This window comes from Gopherus flavomarginatus, chromosome 25, assembly GCF_025201925.1.
Source record: "Gopherus flavomarginatus isolate rGopFla2 chromosome 25, rGopFla2.mat.asm, whole genome shotgun sequence".
Classification (NCBI taxonomy): Eukaryota; Metazoa; Chordata; order Testudines; family Testudinidae; genus Gopherus; species Gopherus flavomarginatus.
This window is the reverse complement of record NC_066641.1, coordinates 11,139,028-11,156,679: the sequence shown is the minus strand read 5'-3', so window position 1 is coordinate 11,156,679 and position 17,652 is coordinate 11,139,028. Positions and strand designations below refer to the sequence as shown.

The 17,652-nt window shown below is 61.1% G+C and overlaps 1 protein-coding gene across 1 annotated transcript in view; it reads left to right on the top strand.

The window, feature by feature from the left end:
• The window catches only part of SRCIN1 (SRC kinase signaling inhibitor 1), a 176,938-nt gene that overhangs the window by 146,144 nt on the left and 13,142 nt on the right, over positions 1-17,652 (top strand). Inside the window, 12 exon segments of the mRNA XM_050935301.1 lie at positions 67-896; positions 2,393-2,485; positions 3,577-3,620; positions 4,962-5,140; positions 7,045-7,220; positions 7,626-7,747; positions 10,349-10,496; positions 11,488-11,788; positions 13,243-13,486; positions 14,970-15,022; positions 15,024-15,125; positions 15,224-15,376. Of these exon segments, the coding sequence (XP_050791258.1) occupies positions 67-896; positions 2,393-2,485; positions 3,577-3,620; positions 4,962-5,140; positions 7,045-7,220; positions 7,626-7,747; positions 10,349-10,496; positions 11,488-11,788; positions 13,243-13,486; positions 14,970-15,022; positions 15,024-15,125; positions 15,224-15,376 (2,445 nt within the window).

Below are 17,652 nucleotides of genomic sequence, written 5' to 3'. Positions count from 1 at the left end.
CTGGGGCTTGCCCCACAAGAGGGGCAAGTGGTTACAGCCTCGGTGGCACTTCTCTCTTCCCTGCAGCGGGAGATGGTTTACACCTCCAGGGAGTCATCCCCCACCCGCCGGCTGAACAGCATGTCCCCAGCTTCCCACCTCACCTCCGGCTCCCCTCCGCCCGTGCTCCAGTCTTCCTCCCCATCCCGCTCCCGTATGTCCTACAGCGGCGGGCGCCCGCCCTCCTATGCCGGCAGCCCTGTGCATCACGGCGAGCGCCTCTCCAACCTGCCACCCGCCCCGGGCGTCTCGCCCAGCCCCAGCGCCATCCTGGAGCGCCGGGACGTCAAGCCGGATGAAGACCTGGCCAGCAAGAACATGGTGCTGGTGAAGAACGAGGGGCTGTACGCCGACCCCTACGGCATGGTGCACGAGGGGCGGCTCAGCATCACCTCCACGCAGTCCCTGGCCGGCATGGGCGACCCCTTCGCCTACGCCGGGGGGCTGTACAAACGGGGCTCGGTCCGCTCCCTCAGCACCTACTCAGCTGCCGCCCTGCAAACGGAGCTGGAGGACAGCCTGTACAAGCCCAACGCCCAGATCTACAGCGACGGCTACGGGCCCAGCCTCGGCTTCCGCATGCCCCCGTCCTCCCCGCAGAAGATGGCTGACGGCCGGCTGGTGGATGTCCAGCAGGGACAGAGCCCTCACAGTCCCTACTCGGGACCGCCCAGCAGGTCCTCGCCTGTCCGCCAGTCCTTCCGCAAAGACTCCTGCTCCTCTGTCTTCATGGAGAGCCCCGTCAGCAAGCCCCGTAACCCCAGCTCCTCGGGGCCCCCCGAACTCTTCCCAGGCCCCGGGGATCGACCCCTGTCAGGGTTCGGCCCTCCCGTGCCTGCCAAGGATACGGAAACAAGGTAAGGAGCGGGGCTTGGATCAGCAGCTTCCCAGCAGCGATGGGACTAGGAGACTGACTCCTGGGTTTGCTGTGTCAGTCAGATGGGGAAATGGAGTCACAGAGAGGAGACAGTCGTACAGCAGTGGCAGAGACGGGAATTAGATGCAGTAACTGGCTCTGAGCACTAGAGTATGATCCAGCAATACAGAAGGCAGCAGAGTTTAGTGGTTTGAGCTGTGGATTGGGCCTCAGGACTCCTGAGTTCTTTTTCTTAACTCTTTCCTGCTACCGGACCTTGGCTAATGCATCAGGCAGGTTGTGGAGGTGGGGGAATCTGGGGTCTGGGTCACCTCTTGGTGCCACTTGGTAGAGAAAAACTTCAGTGGGATGACGAGGAGGGAGGATGGTCTGGTGAATAAGGCTCTGGGCTTGGATTCAGGTAGACCCAAGTTCAGTGCCTGGCTTTTCACGGGCGCCCTGTGTCACTCTGAGCTGGAGCTTTGCTGCCACTCAGCCCCCATTGTGACGCCGATGGCCGTGTCTGCACTCACGGCTCTGCATAGGTGGGAGCAAGCTGGGCAGTCCTGCTGGGACGTCCATCCAGCTCTTTGCAGCATGCTGACGTGAGTCAGTGGCCATGCAGACATACCCCATTGGAATCCTGGCCCCTTATCACTCTGTGCCTCAGTTTCCCTGGCAGCCTGTCCCTATCCCAGCTTATCAAACGAGGGGCCCCACACAAAAGGGAGAGATTCTGTCTTCCCCAGCCTGTGTATAAAAAGCCGGAGCCCCCATTGGAACGGGAGAGCTGCATTCAAGCAGGTAGCTGGTATGGAAATAAGCCATTATCTTGCCTTTCATCTCTCTGCGCCTGTCTCTTCATCTCCCAAGCAATGATGGTCTCATTTGTTGTTCCCAGGGCCATGAGCTGGGATGCCAGGGGAGGGTGGGGGGAGCCCTTCGGGATCTGTCGCGGGGGAGAGAGATGGGGGAGGATGGAGGCGGACAGCAAAGGGCAGCGGAATTAGCAGCGCTGTCCCATCACGGGCTGCTGTATCTGCAAGCGCCTGCACCAGGACCTCAGATGGACTCATTATTCACAGGCCGCCCAGGGCCCCAATAGGGGAGGACGAGGCTCAAAGAAGGACAAGGCCCCAGGGAGAGACTGAGGGTTGGGATCCCTCGTTAAATATTGCCCGGTCTCTACTGCCAGGGATGGGGGTGGGAGGCTGGAGCAGAGAGAGAGAGATGGAGAGTCGGATCCCAGCCGGCGCGAATGGACGTGGGGAGGGAATTGACCTCAAGGGAGCTCCACTGATCTACACCAGACAAAGGTCTGGCCCTGAGACTCCAACAGGGTTCGAGCACCTGGGGTGTGAATCCAGATGGGGCATTCTCCTGGGCAAGGCCAGGACCCTGGGGTCCATAGGCCCTTGGCCTCCCCTACGGACACCCGGCCCTGGAGGGTCTGTCTGCCGGAGCCCGGATCTAACACAGCTCCTTTGCCCCCCAAAGGGAGCGGATGGAAGCCATGGAGAAGCAGATTGCCAGCCTGACGGGGCTGGTGCAGAGCGCGCTGCTCCGGGGCTCCGACGGCGAGACCCCCAGGTAAGGAAGGGGGGCAGGAAGCTGCTGATCCTGCCCCAGCGTGGGGCAGGTGGCAGGTTGGCCATGATCCGGCCTTTCCTGGCGATCTCAATAGCCACGAGCTGCATCCCGCAGTGTCCTGCAGGGGGTGCCGGGGGCTATTTTATGGGAACGCGGCATCATTCAATGGAAGCGCTTGGGGACTGGAGGCTTTAAGCCCCACCCAGTGATGCAGCTGCCGAGAGGAAACCAAAAGGTGCAGCGCATCGCTCTCATCCCCAGCGGGCCCCGGCGAATTCTCTGGGCGGAGGGGGGGGGGAGAGCGCCCCAGACACATGGGCCATCTGCGAATGTGGCCCTGATCGCCGCTTCCCCGGGATGGTCACCCAGGGCAGCTCCATCGCTGCCGATCGCACCCGCTGGGCTCGCCAGGGCTACCAGCAGAGCAGGGCCCAGGGACCAGGCCTGTGATAGGCTCTTAGGAATGGTACTAAGGACCACACCCACGTCCATGTGGCCCAGCACCAGCTACTGCTGAGCAAGGTTCCAGATTCCCGCTTCGGGGCAGCTTTGGCCCAGCGAGCCTCTTCCTCTGAGCCAGGAGAGTCGACAGCCCTTCCAAAGTGCTTGGTGTCCCGTCCTTTCACTGTGTATTTCTCCGACTCTGGAGAGCCTTTGTTCTCCCTGGACTCACTCCATTCCTGCTAAGATCCGGGCTGCTCTCTTGTGGCAGTGAGTTCCACTGGCTCGTGGCACCCAGCGGGCCTGGTGCTCATGGACACTCAGGCCAGTGCAGGCAGTTCTAACAGTGCAAAGGGGCCTCAGAGTGGCCGTAAATCTCACTGGCTCCCCACTCAAGGCCTCACGGCCCAGGGGAACCCCAGCATGGCCAGCTTCGGACAGGAGAGGCGAGATCTCCCTTTGGGACTGTTTGAGGGGAGAGATTAGGAGAGGGCAGCATGACCCCAACGCGTCTCAGTTAACATCCTTCTCCGGGCACCTCCCCCCGCACTCGTGGCTTAGCTTGGTGACCTCCCACCTTTGCCAGCTCTCCTGGGCCGGGGCTGGGGATGTTTAACCCGCTCTCACCTGCCGCCCTCCTCTCCATGCAGCGAGAAGACGGACACCACCAACGGAGGGACCCCCCCGTCAGCATGTAAGTGATGGAGCCGCAGCCCCAAGCCCCGCCGGTGCACTGGGTCCTCCCACTCTGGGGGCTGGGGAGCCGCCTTTGGGGTAGCTGGCCCCAGGTCGGAGGGGAGTGCATGGGATTTCGGGGTCCAGGGGTGTGTGGGAGGGGCCTCCAGGGCTCCCCTTCCTAGGCCGGTAGCGTCGTCCCTTGAGGATGGGTCCCCGTCGTCCGCCCCCTGCCCCTCTCTCCAGTGAGGAACGTGGCTGAGCAGCTCCACAGAAAGACCCAGGAAGTCTGGCCCGGCCAGCAGCTCCTCCCCCACCGGCCCATCCCCACCCCACACTGCAGGTCCTCCCCACTGGCCCGGCCCCACCATGCTGCAGCTTCTCCCACACTGGCCTGGCCTCGCCCCCATGCTGCAGCTTCTCCCACACTGGCCTGGCCCCACCCCACACAGCAGCTCCTCCCCCACCAGCCCATCCCACCCCACACAGCAGCTCCTCCCCCACCGGCCCATCCCCACCCCACACTGCAGGTCCTCCCCCACCAGCCCGGCCCCACCCCCATGCTGCAGCTTCTCCCACACCGGCCTGGCCTCGCCCCCATGCTGCAGCTTCTCCCACACTGGCCTGGCCCCACCCCACACAGCAGCTCCTCCCCCACCAGCCCATCCCACCCCACACAGCAGCTCCTCCCACACCGGCCTGGCCCCACCCCCACACACAGCTCCTCCCCAGTGGCCCATCCCCACCCCACACAGCAGGTCCTCCCCCACCGGCCCGGTCCCACCCCCATGCAGGAGTTTCTCCCCCACCATCCCAGCTCCACTCCCACGCAGCAGCTCCTTCCTCACCAGCCTGGCCCCATGCACAGCAGCGCCTGCCCCACCAGCGCGGCCCCACGCACAGCAGTGCATTCCTCGCTCGGTGCTCTAAAATCCCCTCCTTGCCCACACTGGGAGCACCCAGATGATTTATTCTGTTTCCAGGGGCTCTTGGGCAGCTGGTTTCTTGCTGCCTGGTCTCAGTACAATTCTGGGCACTAAACTCACCTGCCTTTAGGCAGAAACAGGGCTGGGTTTAGCCGCAGGACCGGGCCAGGAAGTGGGTTCTGTGGAAGGTGGGAGAACCAGATTTGCAGACCCAGCCATGGCATGGGGTGTCTCTTGCTGGGGGGGACCGGTGGGCTGTGAAACGGAGACCAAGGGGAGGTGCCTTATGTTTATGTAGGGTCTCCCCTCCAGACTGCAAGCACCATGTGTGTCTAGAGAGGGGAGGAGAGGGGGCAGAGAACGAGGGAGAAGGGATGGGAGCCTCCCCCAGACTTAGCACCGCATTGGCTGTCCTGCTCTGTTCCTGCTCTCAGCCGCCAGCCGGAGCTGCACAGGGACTCCGATCCCTGCCCCTTCGCACTCCTCTGCCACCAGCACCCCGGCCGGGCAGCCGACTGCCATCAGCCGCCTGCACATGCAGCTGCACCTCCACGACCTGCAGCAGAACGCCAGCGACCTCCGCAACCAGCTGCAGCAGCTGAAGAAGCTGCAGGTGAGGAGCGCCAGCCCAGGGCGCCGTCCAGGAGCATGCCCGCCAGCTCTCATCGGGGCATGTGCAGCTCAGGGCCAGGAGAGTCGGGCCTTGCCTCCTAGCACAGAGCTCCTGGCCCCAGTGGCAGGGGGTGGGGAAGGTCACCTGCAGGCAGAAATGGCCCAGTCTGCAAAAGGATTCCCGGAGTCAGGCCTACGCTGCAGAACAAAGTGTGGTCTTAACCCGGGTTCAAATAGCAGTGAAGATCCAGCCACTTGGCTTTAACCCCAGGCTCCCCCATCACTCACGCTGCTGTGTCTGCACTGGTCTAAGAACACCCCTTTGTCACAGTGTAGACAGACCCTAAGGAGGCAGCTTGTCCTCCATGTGTCATTGTATCCTCTGCCTCTTGTCTGAAACCACCATCTAGCGCCTGTGGTGCTGGCGATACGAGAACCCGCCTGAGACCCGCCAACGCCCATGGGCCACCAAAGAGCCGTCCCGTGGCAATAGCCCCTGCGGGGGCAGAAAGCGCTGCAGCTCGTTCACCAGCTCTGAGCCCGCTGTCCTGCTGCTCAGGGCTTGGACTCAGCAGCTTCTTGGCCTGGAGCAAGCCAAAGGAGCGTTGGTTGGCAAGGGGGGATTGGCTGTTCTGTGTCCAGTTAAGATCCGGGGTAGCAGAGCAGCATTCCCCCACATCCACAGCCGGGCCCCCCAATCTCCCTCCTCTCTCCCTGCTAGCTCGTACCCCCACCTGCAGCTTGCACCAGAATCCCACCCTTCCTGCTGAGTGGTGCTTGCCCTGGCACTGGACGGCCAGGCAGATGGCAGCTCCCCGTCAGGAGCCAGGGATCTTGGTGGTCAGGCCCAGCTTTTCTTGGCCTTGTCTAGCGCCAAAGCTAATTACCAGTGACAGATTTGGGAGGAGCAGAGGTCCGGCTGGCACTGCAGAGATGGGGGAGGGGGAAGCGGTCCAGTCGGGTGGAATGGAGAACGGCTGACGCCCTCCCAGAGCCCGACTCCTTCCGTCAATCGGCCAGATTCCTGGGAAATACATCAGAGATCAAAGTCCAGCCTGTGCCACACCCACCCACCCCTGTGTCTGTCTCTCCCTGACCCTCCTTGGCAGACTCTGCCACAGCCAGGATTGCCAGGTGAACCAGAGGGGCTGCGCCCAGTGGCTTTGCCCGGGGAAAGCACGCAGAGTGCGGGGATTGGAGAACCATCTTTGCCAGCTGTTTGATTTTCAAGCTGACCTGCGGGTGAACACAAGAGCCAGCCTGGTTGTCCTGATGAAGGGTGGTTGGTTGCTCTCCAGTGGGACAGAGGAAATGGGGATCCCCGGTGAGCCCCACAATGTGTGTGCTAGGGCTGAGGTGCACTCACCTGTCATGCTGGGAGGCTAATGTGTAATCGACTTGTCCCTCCTAGTGCCACCACCACGTTCTCCCCCGTGCAATGACAGCCTCATGTTATCCCCAGAGAGGGGGTCAGCACTTCACACGCATGGCCCTGGGGAATCCCCCCTTGTCCCCAGTTTGCGCTGGCAGGGCACTTGGCTGCTGGGTGGCAGCCCTCCAGGTTCCCAGCCAGCCTTGAATCCCTCCCACCCTTTGCCCTCCTATGTGCAAACGGGAGCTCCCTGTCTCCTGTTCTGCTAGAAAAGACTCCCTTGCTGAGCTGGGGTCCTGGCTTCCCGTGCCTTGCTCCAACCACTAGATCACACTCCCGGCTAGAACTGGGAATAGAACCCAGGAGTCCTGGCTCCCCCTGCCCTGCATTGCCATTCTAGGTGTTCGGATCTGTATTGCGGGGGAGGACAGAATTGGTCGGCTTTTCCATTTCCTCGTGCTCCCTGAAGTATCCCCAGTTCACGCCCTCCCGTCCCTTCTCTGTCCCCCCACCCCACCTCTCTGACCTCACAGCTGCAGAACCAGGAGACGGTGAAGACGATGCTGCGGCGGACGGAGACGGAGATCAGCGTGCGGGTGACGGACACCATGCGTAAGCAGGAGGACCCCCTGCAGCGCCAGCGCAGCCTGGTGGAGGAGGAGCGGCTCCGCTACCTGAATGAGGAAGAGCTAATCACCCAGCAGTTAAAGTGAGGGCAGGATTGGAATCCGTCCCTGGAGTGGGGAGCGCCCAGGGCCTGTCCCTGACTCTGCCTGTGGCTCTGCCTTCTCCGAGTGGGCCTGGGAACAGCTCTGGGAATTAAAGTCTGTGTGGCCAGCTCCCAGCTGGCATAAATTGGCCATAGCACCAGTTGGCCAGTTCGGAGGGGCCCCCGGTCGGGCTGCGTGCCGGTGCCTGATCCTGAATAGGTACCAGAGCTGCTAACAGCCCAACGGGCACAGCCTGGGGCCTGAGCTGCCAGTTGTGCGTGCGTGCCCCGGGGGCCCTGCCTGCTCTCACCGATCCAGCCCAGCTGCTCCCCTTCCCCCAGCTCCTCCTCGCCCTGGCCCGGCCCGGAGGACGGGGGAGTGACATTTGCACACTGTGCTTCCAGTGACCTGGAGAAGTCGGTGGAGAAGATCCAGAAGGACAATCACCGGCTCGTCCCCGTGCAGGAGCTGGAGGAGAAGGCCGTGGTGCTGAAACAGCTGGGGGAGACGCTGACCGAACTGAAGGGTAAGAGGGGGCCGGCAGGAGGAGAGGGCCAGGGGGCGGTCCCAGGAATGCGTAGGTCTGGGGGCTGGTAGGATCATGGGCAGGATTAGCTTGCACTCCTGAATGCTATCCAAGTGCATTCAATTGCACCCGTCAGGGATGGCCTAGGTTTGCCTGGTCCTCAGCGCCGGGGGCAGGGGCTAGCTTGATGACGGCTCAGGGTTGCTTCCTGCCCTCCATTTCTGCGATTGTGTGGAGATGGGTTCGGGGCAGCCGTGGAGATTTGTGTGTGCCGAGATCCATATTCAGGATGGTTTGTGTGTGCGTTTGCAGGTGCACTGGTTGTTTTAGTTTATGTAGGAGGCTGTGCCTGGGGGCATATGTGCCGACAATTACAGGTGTTTCTGTGTCCACATGTACAGCAGAACCAATGAGAACCAGGCATCCAATCCCCTTAGGCAGCTTTCAAAGCTTCACCCTGAAGGTGTTTGGACCTTTGATTTTATTGTGGGGTTGGCTTGTGGTTTGGAGCTGGCAGACGTGAACCTGGAATTGCCCACACATTGTGTTTGGTTTGTTGTCTGTGGAAGATTGCATATGTCAGATGTGTGAACCAGATGGTTACCAGGTATGTAAGTTTGGCTGCGTGAGTCATGTGTTTGGGAGTTGTATGTGTCTGGGTTGTATGTGTATTTGCATGTCTGGGTTTGTGAGTGTCTCCCCCCTGCATTGATGTGTTCACATGCTTGTATCGTATGTTTACCTGTGAGTTTGTATGTATTTGGGTTGTGTGAGCTCTGTGTGTGTGTGTGTGTGTGTGTGCGCGCGCGCTTGCAAGTTTCCCGCATACTTGCAAGTGTTTGCATATATTCATTTTGCACATCTCTGGGTTGCAGGTTTGCATGTATTTGGGCTGCGGGCTGGTTGCACGTGTCTGGGTTGTGTGTTGCCTTTGTGTTGGTGTGACTGCACGCCTGCTGGTATGTTTGCGGCTCTCCCACGTGACTGCCTGCGTGGCTGGGTCTCGGTTTGCGCTGCTAGCTGTCAGAGTGAGTGCCGGAGACGCTGCCTGAGTGGATCTGACAGCTCACGGCACTTGTGGCTCTGCCTAGGCCTCCCCTGCCCCCAGGGGCCTGCGCTCAGCTTTCCCCACCCCCTGCCATGGCCCATCTCTGGGCTGGAGTCCCCTTCCCCTCCTTTAGCAAAACCTCCATTGAACGTGGCAGAGTTTGTGCTCCCGGAGCCAAGCCAGCTGCTAAGCATAGGTGTGTTAAGAGCTGCCGAGGGCAGGGGAGGGCATGGGAGTGATGGGAGGGCATGGGAGCGATGGGAGGGCATGGGAGGGCATGGGAGTGATGGGAGGGCATGGGAGCGATGGGAGGGCATGGGATTGGACAGCCAGCGGACAGGGGGCTGGGCTTGGTCTGGCCTTTAGATCAACCAGGGAGGGTGCCCCTCCCCCATCACCCCACCTGCCACGTGGATGTGGAAGGTGGCCGGCAGCCAGAGTGAATGGGTGGAGCACAAGGCTGGAATCCAGGAGCCCCCTGAGGTCTAATCCTGGCCCTGCCACTGACTCGCTGCACATCCTTGGTCAAGGCTCTCCATGCCCATGGCAGGTGCCTCCCTGCCACAAGGGCAGGTAAGACGTTACCGCTGCCCCACTTTCAACCAGGTTTGACCCAGCCCCTACCACTAGCTCCGCCCATCACCCCAAAAGCAGTGACAGCCCTGACCAGCCCCGACAACGAGAAAGAGAGGGTACAAACAGCCCAGCGAGCAGAGGGGGTGTAACCGCTGCCCTGTTCTCAGAGTGAACGTAACAAACAGCAGGAGCCTCCTCCCAGCCGGTGAAGGCTGCCCAAGACACTGAACCGTGTGGCTGATGGGGGTTTGGCTGGGTCAGGATGGGGGTGTGGGAAGCAGGAGAAAACTCAGAGCCGCAGAGAGAGGAGGCAGCAAGGAAGTGCTAGACCCAGAAATGCTGGTAGTGTCGCCTCTCTAGGTGTTTCTGTGAGTACGGGGTTACCGTATTTCAAGGTCCCGAAGAGAGGACACTGCCAGGGGAAGGCAGGGGGTACAGTTTCTGTGGCAATACTATCCCAGGCCCCCCTTACTCCTGCGGAATGGCCTTCAGAGCTGGGTGCCCGGTCAGCAGCCGTTGCTCGCCAGCTGCCCAGCTCTGAAGGCGAGGGGAAAAGGACAAGAGAGGAAAAATGACAGACATTTGTCCCTATGTCAGAAATCCACCAGGATGGAGATTGGAGGGCCAGAAAAGAGGTCGCGTTCAGGGAAAGCCGGACGTACGGTAACCCTGCGTGAGTAGGCAGAGGGTGCTCTGGCCCTGCATCGTGTGCGTGGCGGGGTGTGCCCGAGGCAGGGGTTGTAGTGGCTCTGCCTACACAGGGAGTGCCCATGAGCTGCCCCTTACAATCATGGAGCTTTTCTCCTAGGACGGACGGGGAGGAGTGTTTTCCCCTACGTTCTCCCAGCCGCCTCCTCCCAGCTGTGCCAGGCAGATGTGGGCAAGGCAGAGCCGGATGTGTCTGTGGGTGCAGGGCTTTGCGTTCCCATGCAGCGGGGAGGGCTGGGCCTGCTCTGACCCTACTCCTCTCCCGCCAGCTCACTTCCCCAGCCTGCAGAGCAAGATGCGAGTGGTGCTGCGGGTGGAGGTGGAGGCCGTGAAGTTCCTCAAGGAGGAGCCGCACCGGCTGGACGGCCTGCTGAAGCGCTGCAAGACCGTGACAGACACCCTCGCCCAGATCCGCAGGTGAGCTACTCCCAGCCTGGATCCACGGGAGTCCTGCTACCCCACCCCAGGGTGGGTCCTGGCTCGCTGGGCCCAGATCCTGGTGTGCCCTTCCAGCCAGGATCCACAGGGGAGTCCTGCTACCCCACCCCAGGGCAGGTCCCGGCTCCCTGGGCCATGATCCCTGCTGGGGCAGAGGGAGGGGTCTGGTTCCTCTCTCCGCTCCACCAATGATCCCATTCTCAGTCACCCCTTTGTCAAATTTCCCAGCCAGCCCCTTCCTGCTCTCTCGGGCATGGGAGGTGCTCTCCATAACCATGCCCACAGCCGCTCTTTGTCCTCTGCCCTGAAGCCTGCGCCTGACGATGCTTGGGCAGCTTGGCTCAGATCCTCCCAAGGGATTTGGGCACCTCAATACCTGGTGTCTCTCCGTGCACCGATCAGAATAATCTCACAGGTCCCTTGAGCTGCCCCATCTGTCTGTCTGTCTCTATCTGCCCTGTTGTCTTTCATCTTCAAGTGGAAGCTCGTTGGGGCAGGGGCTGCCTTTTTGTTCTGGGTTTGTACCGCACCTAACACGACGGGTGCTCATTACACCCTCTAGGCACGCCAGTAATTACTGAAAAACAAACGATGATCATTAATGCTGCCTGGGAAAGGACGATTTAGTCCTGGTGGGAAATTTCAATTGAGTTTTGAATTGTGACATTTTTTATGTGCGTTTGACCAAAAAAATCCCAAACCCAACAGCAGAATGGGGAGGGGAGGGGGTTGAAAAACCCTTTCTGGTTTAAAAAAAAAAGAAAAGTTTGTTTGTTCTGAAAACTGAAAAGGTTCCATTATTTGGTGGTTGTTGATAAACATATCGACCCACATGGAACCATTCGATGTGGTTGAAAATATGTTTGGCAACAGGTGACAGCACTTCCTGGCTGCGTTGCCCCCACCCCCATCCCAGCCCCCCACCTCCTCAGCCCCCCATGGGGACCTCTGAACTCTGTTCCATTGGCAGGCAAGTGGATGAGAGCATGTGGGCTCCATCCAACAACCTGAGCCAGTCCCCGAAGAAGGTGGCATCAGAGACCGATTTCAGCAAGGGTCTGGATTTCGAGGTCCCCACCAGCCCCCCGATGAACCTCCATGACCTGACCGCCTCCACAGATACCCTGGGCACGCCGGGCTTCGGGCAGAGCGGCCCCCAACCCCCCAAGAGCAATAACCCCTCCCGGGCTCTGGAGATGGTGCCGGCCAAGACCCAGACGGGCCCTGAGACGCCTGGCAGGAGGAGTGCGGACAAGGCCGTGTCCGTAGAGGTGAGCGCTGGGGTCGGGGGAGAGCCTGGTGCTCCTGCGGTGTTGTCTGGCCTGTCGCACACCCAGGAGAGGTTCGAGCCCAGGCCTGCAGGCCAACCCTGTTAGGAACTGAGAATAAAGTGCTCCAGGATTTTTACACTGCAGGATTTGAATCAGCCCTGTCACTCTGCGGTGTATGCTGTAGGGGGCGCCATCTCCCCACCTATCAACATTCCCCACTCAAGCAGCTGTTGTCTTCTCTGCTGCTCAGTAACTCCCATGCTGGCTGCCTGCACAGGATAGAGCAGCCTGGGGGCTGCTCTGACATGAGATGGCTCAGCGTGAGCCAAAAGAGAATCCGCTGGGAGAGAATCTGCCCTGGAGTATTGATTGGGGCCTCTTGATCCTTTTGAAATTGGTTTGGAAAAGCCGGGCAGTGCTGGGTTAAATCTTTAGTCCTGAAGTCTATTTATAAGGAGACCTAGAGGTTGGAGCAAGGGGAGGCCAGGGAATCAAGACTTCTGGGTTCTGTCCCCAGCTCAGAGACAGAAGTGAGGGCTCGTGGTTAGAGCAGGCAGGGCTGGGCGTCAGGACTCCTGGGCTCTATTCCAGCTAGAGGAGGGGAGTGTGAGCAGAGAAAAGTGGACAAGGAATCAGGACTCCGAGGTGCCATCCTCACCTTGGCCACTGACTCATTGTCACCTTGGGCAAATTGCTTTCCCCTCTTCATGCCTCAGTTTCCCCAGCAATGATTTCCCCAGCTCACAGGAGCGGGTGTGAGGATGATCCAGGTGGCAGGGACCCTTCCTCTGCAGGCAGGGTCACCTGCTGGCATCATCGAGATGGATCTCACTGATTTCCAGCCGGCGCCGAGGCCTGGGGCCTGCGTGGCCCCTCTCTCTCTCCCGGTCCCTGCCTGTGGCTCACAGTCTCCTGGGATCTGAAATCCTTTGGTCTAACTAGTTTTGGGGCTTAATACAGGGACGTGTGTGGGAGGTTTTCTGGCCCATGCTATACAGGGGTCAGCCTAGGTTAGGAGTTCTCAAATTTCATTGCACCGCGACCCTCTTCTGACAACAAAAATTATGACAGGACCCCAGGAGGGGGGACTGAAGCCTGAACACGCCCAAGCCCCACTGCCCCGGGGCTTTGGCCCCAGGTTCCAGGAAGTCTAAGCCAGCCCTGGTGACCCCATTAAAACAGGGTCCCGACCCAAGCTTGAGAACTGCTGGCCTAGCTGGTCCCTTCTGGCCACAGACTGTATGAAACCCTCTAATGACTCAGACCCTTTGGAACAGCTATTCCCAGGGTCCCTCCCAGAGCCTCCCAGTCTGTACCCCAGGCTTCTGTGCAGCTGGGGTGGAGCTGAGTGCCCCAGATCCTCGTCCAGGTGCCACATGTTCCCTGGGACGGGGAAGGCTCCCCCGGCCCGGCCCCCCATGCAAGCCGCAGTGAGCTCTGCTTTCTGCCGGCAGGCCGCCGAGCGGGACTGGGAGGAGAAGAGGGCAGCGCTGACCCAGTACAGCGCCAAGGACATTAACCGCCTCCTGGAGGAGACCCAGGCTGAGCTCATGAAGGCCATCCCCGATCTGGAGTTTGCCGCCAAGCACAAGCAGGCCACCGGCAGCGCCGCCTCCACGCCGGAGCACAAGCCCTCCAAGCCGCAGCACACACAGAAAGCCACCGCCAAAATCGACCCCAACGGCCGCAGGGGCTCAGGTAGGGGGCAGGGCGGAGCGGGGGAAGGGTGGTCAAAAACCAGAGGTGCCCTTCGTAATGCTTCCCTGCCTCAGCTCTGAAGGTGCCCTCCCAAGTCGCGCCCCCAGACCGCACCCCTCTTCAGCTTCTCTGCTACCCCCATTGAGTCAGGACTCCTGGGTTCTATACCAGGCTCTGGGAGGGGTGTGGGGTCAAGTGAGGTTAGAGCAGGGGGGGCCGGGAGCCAGGACTCCTGGGTTCCATTCCCGGCTCTCGGCAAGGAGGGGGGTGTAGTTGGGCGTCAGGACGCCTGCCCTGGGAGGATCGTGCAGCCTAGGGATTCTGCTCATACCCAGCTGGTGCGTTGATTCCTGCGGGATGCTAGCTCTGAACCTATCCCCTTCAGGCGAATTCGGCCATTGAGGGGGACATGAGCATGGGGACAGGTAGTGTACCCCTGCAGGGCTGGTGTTACTTACACACACACACACACACGCACGCACAGCATTAGCAGATCTATAACGATGGCGCGCACACACACACACACACACACACACACACACACACACACACACACACACACACACACACACACACACACACACACACACACAGCATTATCAGATCTATAAGGATGGCTGAGGCTGCAGCGCCCTCTCTTGGCCAGCCTGGGAAGTGCAAGACGCTCTCCCTCCCAATGTGGCCTGCTAGGACCATCTGCGATTCAGACCAGCCCCTGGCAGCTCTTCCAAGCTGCGAGCGGGACCTGCTCTGAGCGCCGCGCTGCTCCCCCGTGCTCCGTGCAGGAAACACGGCTGAGCCTAGAAACTCAGCTGTGTTGGCATCACGGGGGCTTGAATGCGGCTTTGGAGGGTTTCCCTGCTACCTTAACCAATGGGTCCTTACTGGAAGGGCTTTGCACCAGGTGTGGGAACTGCTGCATTTCTGTCCACTGCCTGTAATGTAGACTGAATTTTTGAGCTCATGGTGCTCTACTGATGCACCCAAGGCCCCGTTCCTGCAAGGTTCTGAGCACCCTCTCAGGTTGCGGAGGGCGTTCAGCACCTCGCAGGATTGGTCCCGTGATCCCTGATCCATGGCTAGCCCAGCCCTAGGCACGTCTGCCTCTCGGGCTCCGCAGGGCCGGTTGTGTGGCCGACCATCCGCTGGGCCCTGTAACCCGACCCAAAAGGGGTCAGCAGCCAGGACCTCCGAGCCAGACGCAATCCATGTCTCCTACGTAAGCCGCTGCCCTGTTGCAAAAGCCACAGGGGTGTTCCCATCACGCCCACGCCCCAAAGAGCTCACGTCCTTCCTTATTGCACCAGCACATTCACAAGTGGAGGAACCCCCCCAGGCTGGGCTGCCCCACACCTGCCTGAGCTGTGGACCCCTGGGGATTCTGCTGTGCCCCGCTCGACCGTAGGAGAGTCCCTGGCTTGGAGGGCGGCGTGAATCGGGGAAGAGCCGGGCCTTGCCTCTAACGGCCCAGTTGTTTCCCCAGACGAGCTGACAGTTCCCAGGTATCGGACCGAGAAGCCCTCAAAATCGCCGCCTCCCCCCCCCTCCTCGCCGGAGCTTCCCTTCCTCCCATGGGCTGACCACCACCCGCACCGGCGAGGTGATCGTCACCAGCAAGAAGGACTCCAGCTTCATGAAGGTACGGGGCGGGCTCCCTGGGGTGGGGGCGGGGAACGGGGAGCCCCGGCCGGCCCCAGACGCCCAGGGATGATCCCCCGCCCCCTCTCGCCCTTGCAGAAGGCAGAGTCGGAGGAGCTGGAGCCCCAGAAGCCCCAGGTAAAGCTCAGGCGGACGGTGTCAGAGGTCACCAGGCCCGCGTCCACCCCACCCATCATCGCCTCCGCCATCAAGGACGACGACGAGGAGGACCGGATCATCGCCGAGCTGGAGGTGGGTGCCGAGGGGGTGGGAGGGACACACATGACGGGAGCCCTCCCAGAATGACCCCCTAGTCACCCTGGGCCCAATCCTGCACTCGCTCAGGAGAAGGAGCACTGCCATCACCAGAAGCAGGCTCAGGCCCCTGGTACGCAGGCAAGAAAGCGACTGCCGCCTGGGGGAGGCACTGGGGAGGGGCAGTCGATCAGTTCACAGTGTAACCAGGGTAGTGGTCTGGTCCTAGCGTCTCTGCTCCTGGCTTCACGGAGGGACAGCTGGGTTCGCCAGCAGTCAGTGGGTTCGATCCTTCGGGGGCCCAGCAGGCTCGGTGTGAGCGGGGGCACCGGGCTTTGGCAGAGCGACCCCACCCCTTCACTCCAGGCTTCCGTCCGGTTTTGGAGTGTAGCCCCACCTGGCAGGGTGCTCTGAAGCTCTGCCAGGTTCAGAGAAGGGTAGGTTGGAGTCCCCGCGCCCAGGATGGAAACCCTGAAGTCCAGGTACCCTGAGACGATCCATTCAGACACCATGTCCTGGGGGGGACCTGAAATCTCCCCCAAAAGCTGGCACTTGCCCCATTTCCACACATCAGACAGAGCCGAGGGCTAGATGTCCGGGATACTTCTTGGGTCCTATTGTGTTCCCCCGTGGCTGGCTAGCACCGGGGGTTCCCTGGTCCAAACCCCACCGAGTATCTAGTTTGGGCTTTCAGCCCCGCTTGAAACCCGTTTGCAGACACCCCCATCGGACAGAGTGCCAGGGGAGTGCATGAGCCAGGCCGTGATGAGAGCGGCAGGCAGGAGAAACAAGCTCCTTGTCCCAGAATCAGAGCCACCAGAGACCCTGTGTTCCCCTCGGGCTCCGTCCCAGGCTGGACTGGGATTCTCCGTCCCCGGTGGACAGACCGGACGCCGCAGGGCACATGTAGTTCCAGGGGAGGAGCGTCTCTGTGGCCAGGGTTCTGGCTGTCACTTTAACACCCCCACACCAGTGCACAGCCGAGAAGAGCCGCTGTCTCGCCGTCTGCGAGCTGGCATCAGCGCGTCTAGGACGAGGCCAGGCTAGGCAGCGGCAGGCCCAGGGCTCCCTCTGCCCATTTTATTTCTGCTGCACAACCCACCGTGTTCTGACTCCCTAGGTGTTTCAGAGAAGCTCTGGCTCCCCATTTATCCCCAAGTTCCGCTGCGACCGGCTCGCGGCTGCCGTCTCCCCCGCTCCCGCAGACTTGTGGCCCAATGGGGCCACGCTGGCAGCTGAAGGATGGAAGGTAACAGCTCGTGCCCGATCGCAACGCCCTCTTCCTCCTGGCTGGCTGCCGCTGCACCTCTGCCCAGCCACCTCTCCCATCGGCTCTCCCCTTTCACGCGCTCTCTGGATTAACAAACTAACTGCTCCTCACAGCCTCCACATCCCTCCCCGACGCTGGCGCGGGCTGTACTGACACAGCACGAGACTGAGCACTAACCACCAGAGCAGCAGCCCCTGGCGCTGCCCCTAGGGGCCAGGCTCTGCACCCACGTGGGTGGGGCACAGGTGTGTGTGTGGAGGAGGTGCCAGCTCCCACCCGAGGAGGATGGAAGGGTCTCGTCACTGCACGCAGGATGCCTCACTGGAACGGCGATGCATGTTGTGCCCTGGAGACAATGGCCACGCCCCTGGCGCATGATCTGGTCTGAGCTGTGCAGGGGCCTAGCCAGGTGGCCAGTCGTAGGAGACACCCGGGTTCTCCATTGGGTCAGGGTCTGGCGTTTGGACCTGCAATGGCCCCGTTGGGTCGGGTGTAGGTGGGAGAAGACGACCGAGGGCTGGCTGGCAGGCGAGAGCACAGAAAACAGGAGGCTGGAAGGGGGTAAAGCCAAAGAGGGCATGGCACAGAGTGGGAGGGCAGAGGGTACAGCTGCCAGTCAGAGAGGGGAGAAGATGGGCCTGGGGGAGCTGAACCCAGGAGCCTGGGGGTGGGGAAGAGCCGGGGCGAAGAGACGGAGGGAAGGAACCGGGGGGAGAGGGTAGGATTCTGTCCAAGAGCCGTGGGCATGATCCTTCCAGGCCCAAGGGCCGTCACACCCTGGGGATCCAGCCAGCCAGCAAGAGAGCCGGGCCCCTCCAGTCCACTCCGGGCTCAGTGCTATGCAGAGCCAGTCGCTGCTGCAGAGAGTAACTCTCCTCCGGGCCTTCCCTTTGGAGCTGGGAAGTAGAGGGTTCCCGGCAGATTCCAGTGCTGGGGCCAATCCTGCCTGCAACCCAAACAGCTGGGTCAGCGGAGCCCTTGGGCATCCACCCTCCCTCCCCAT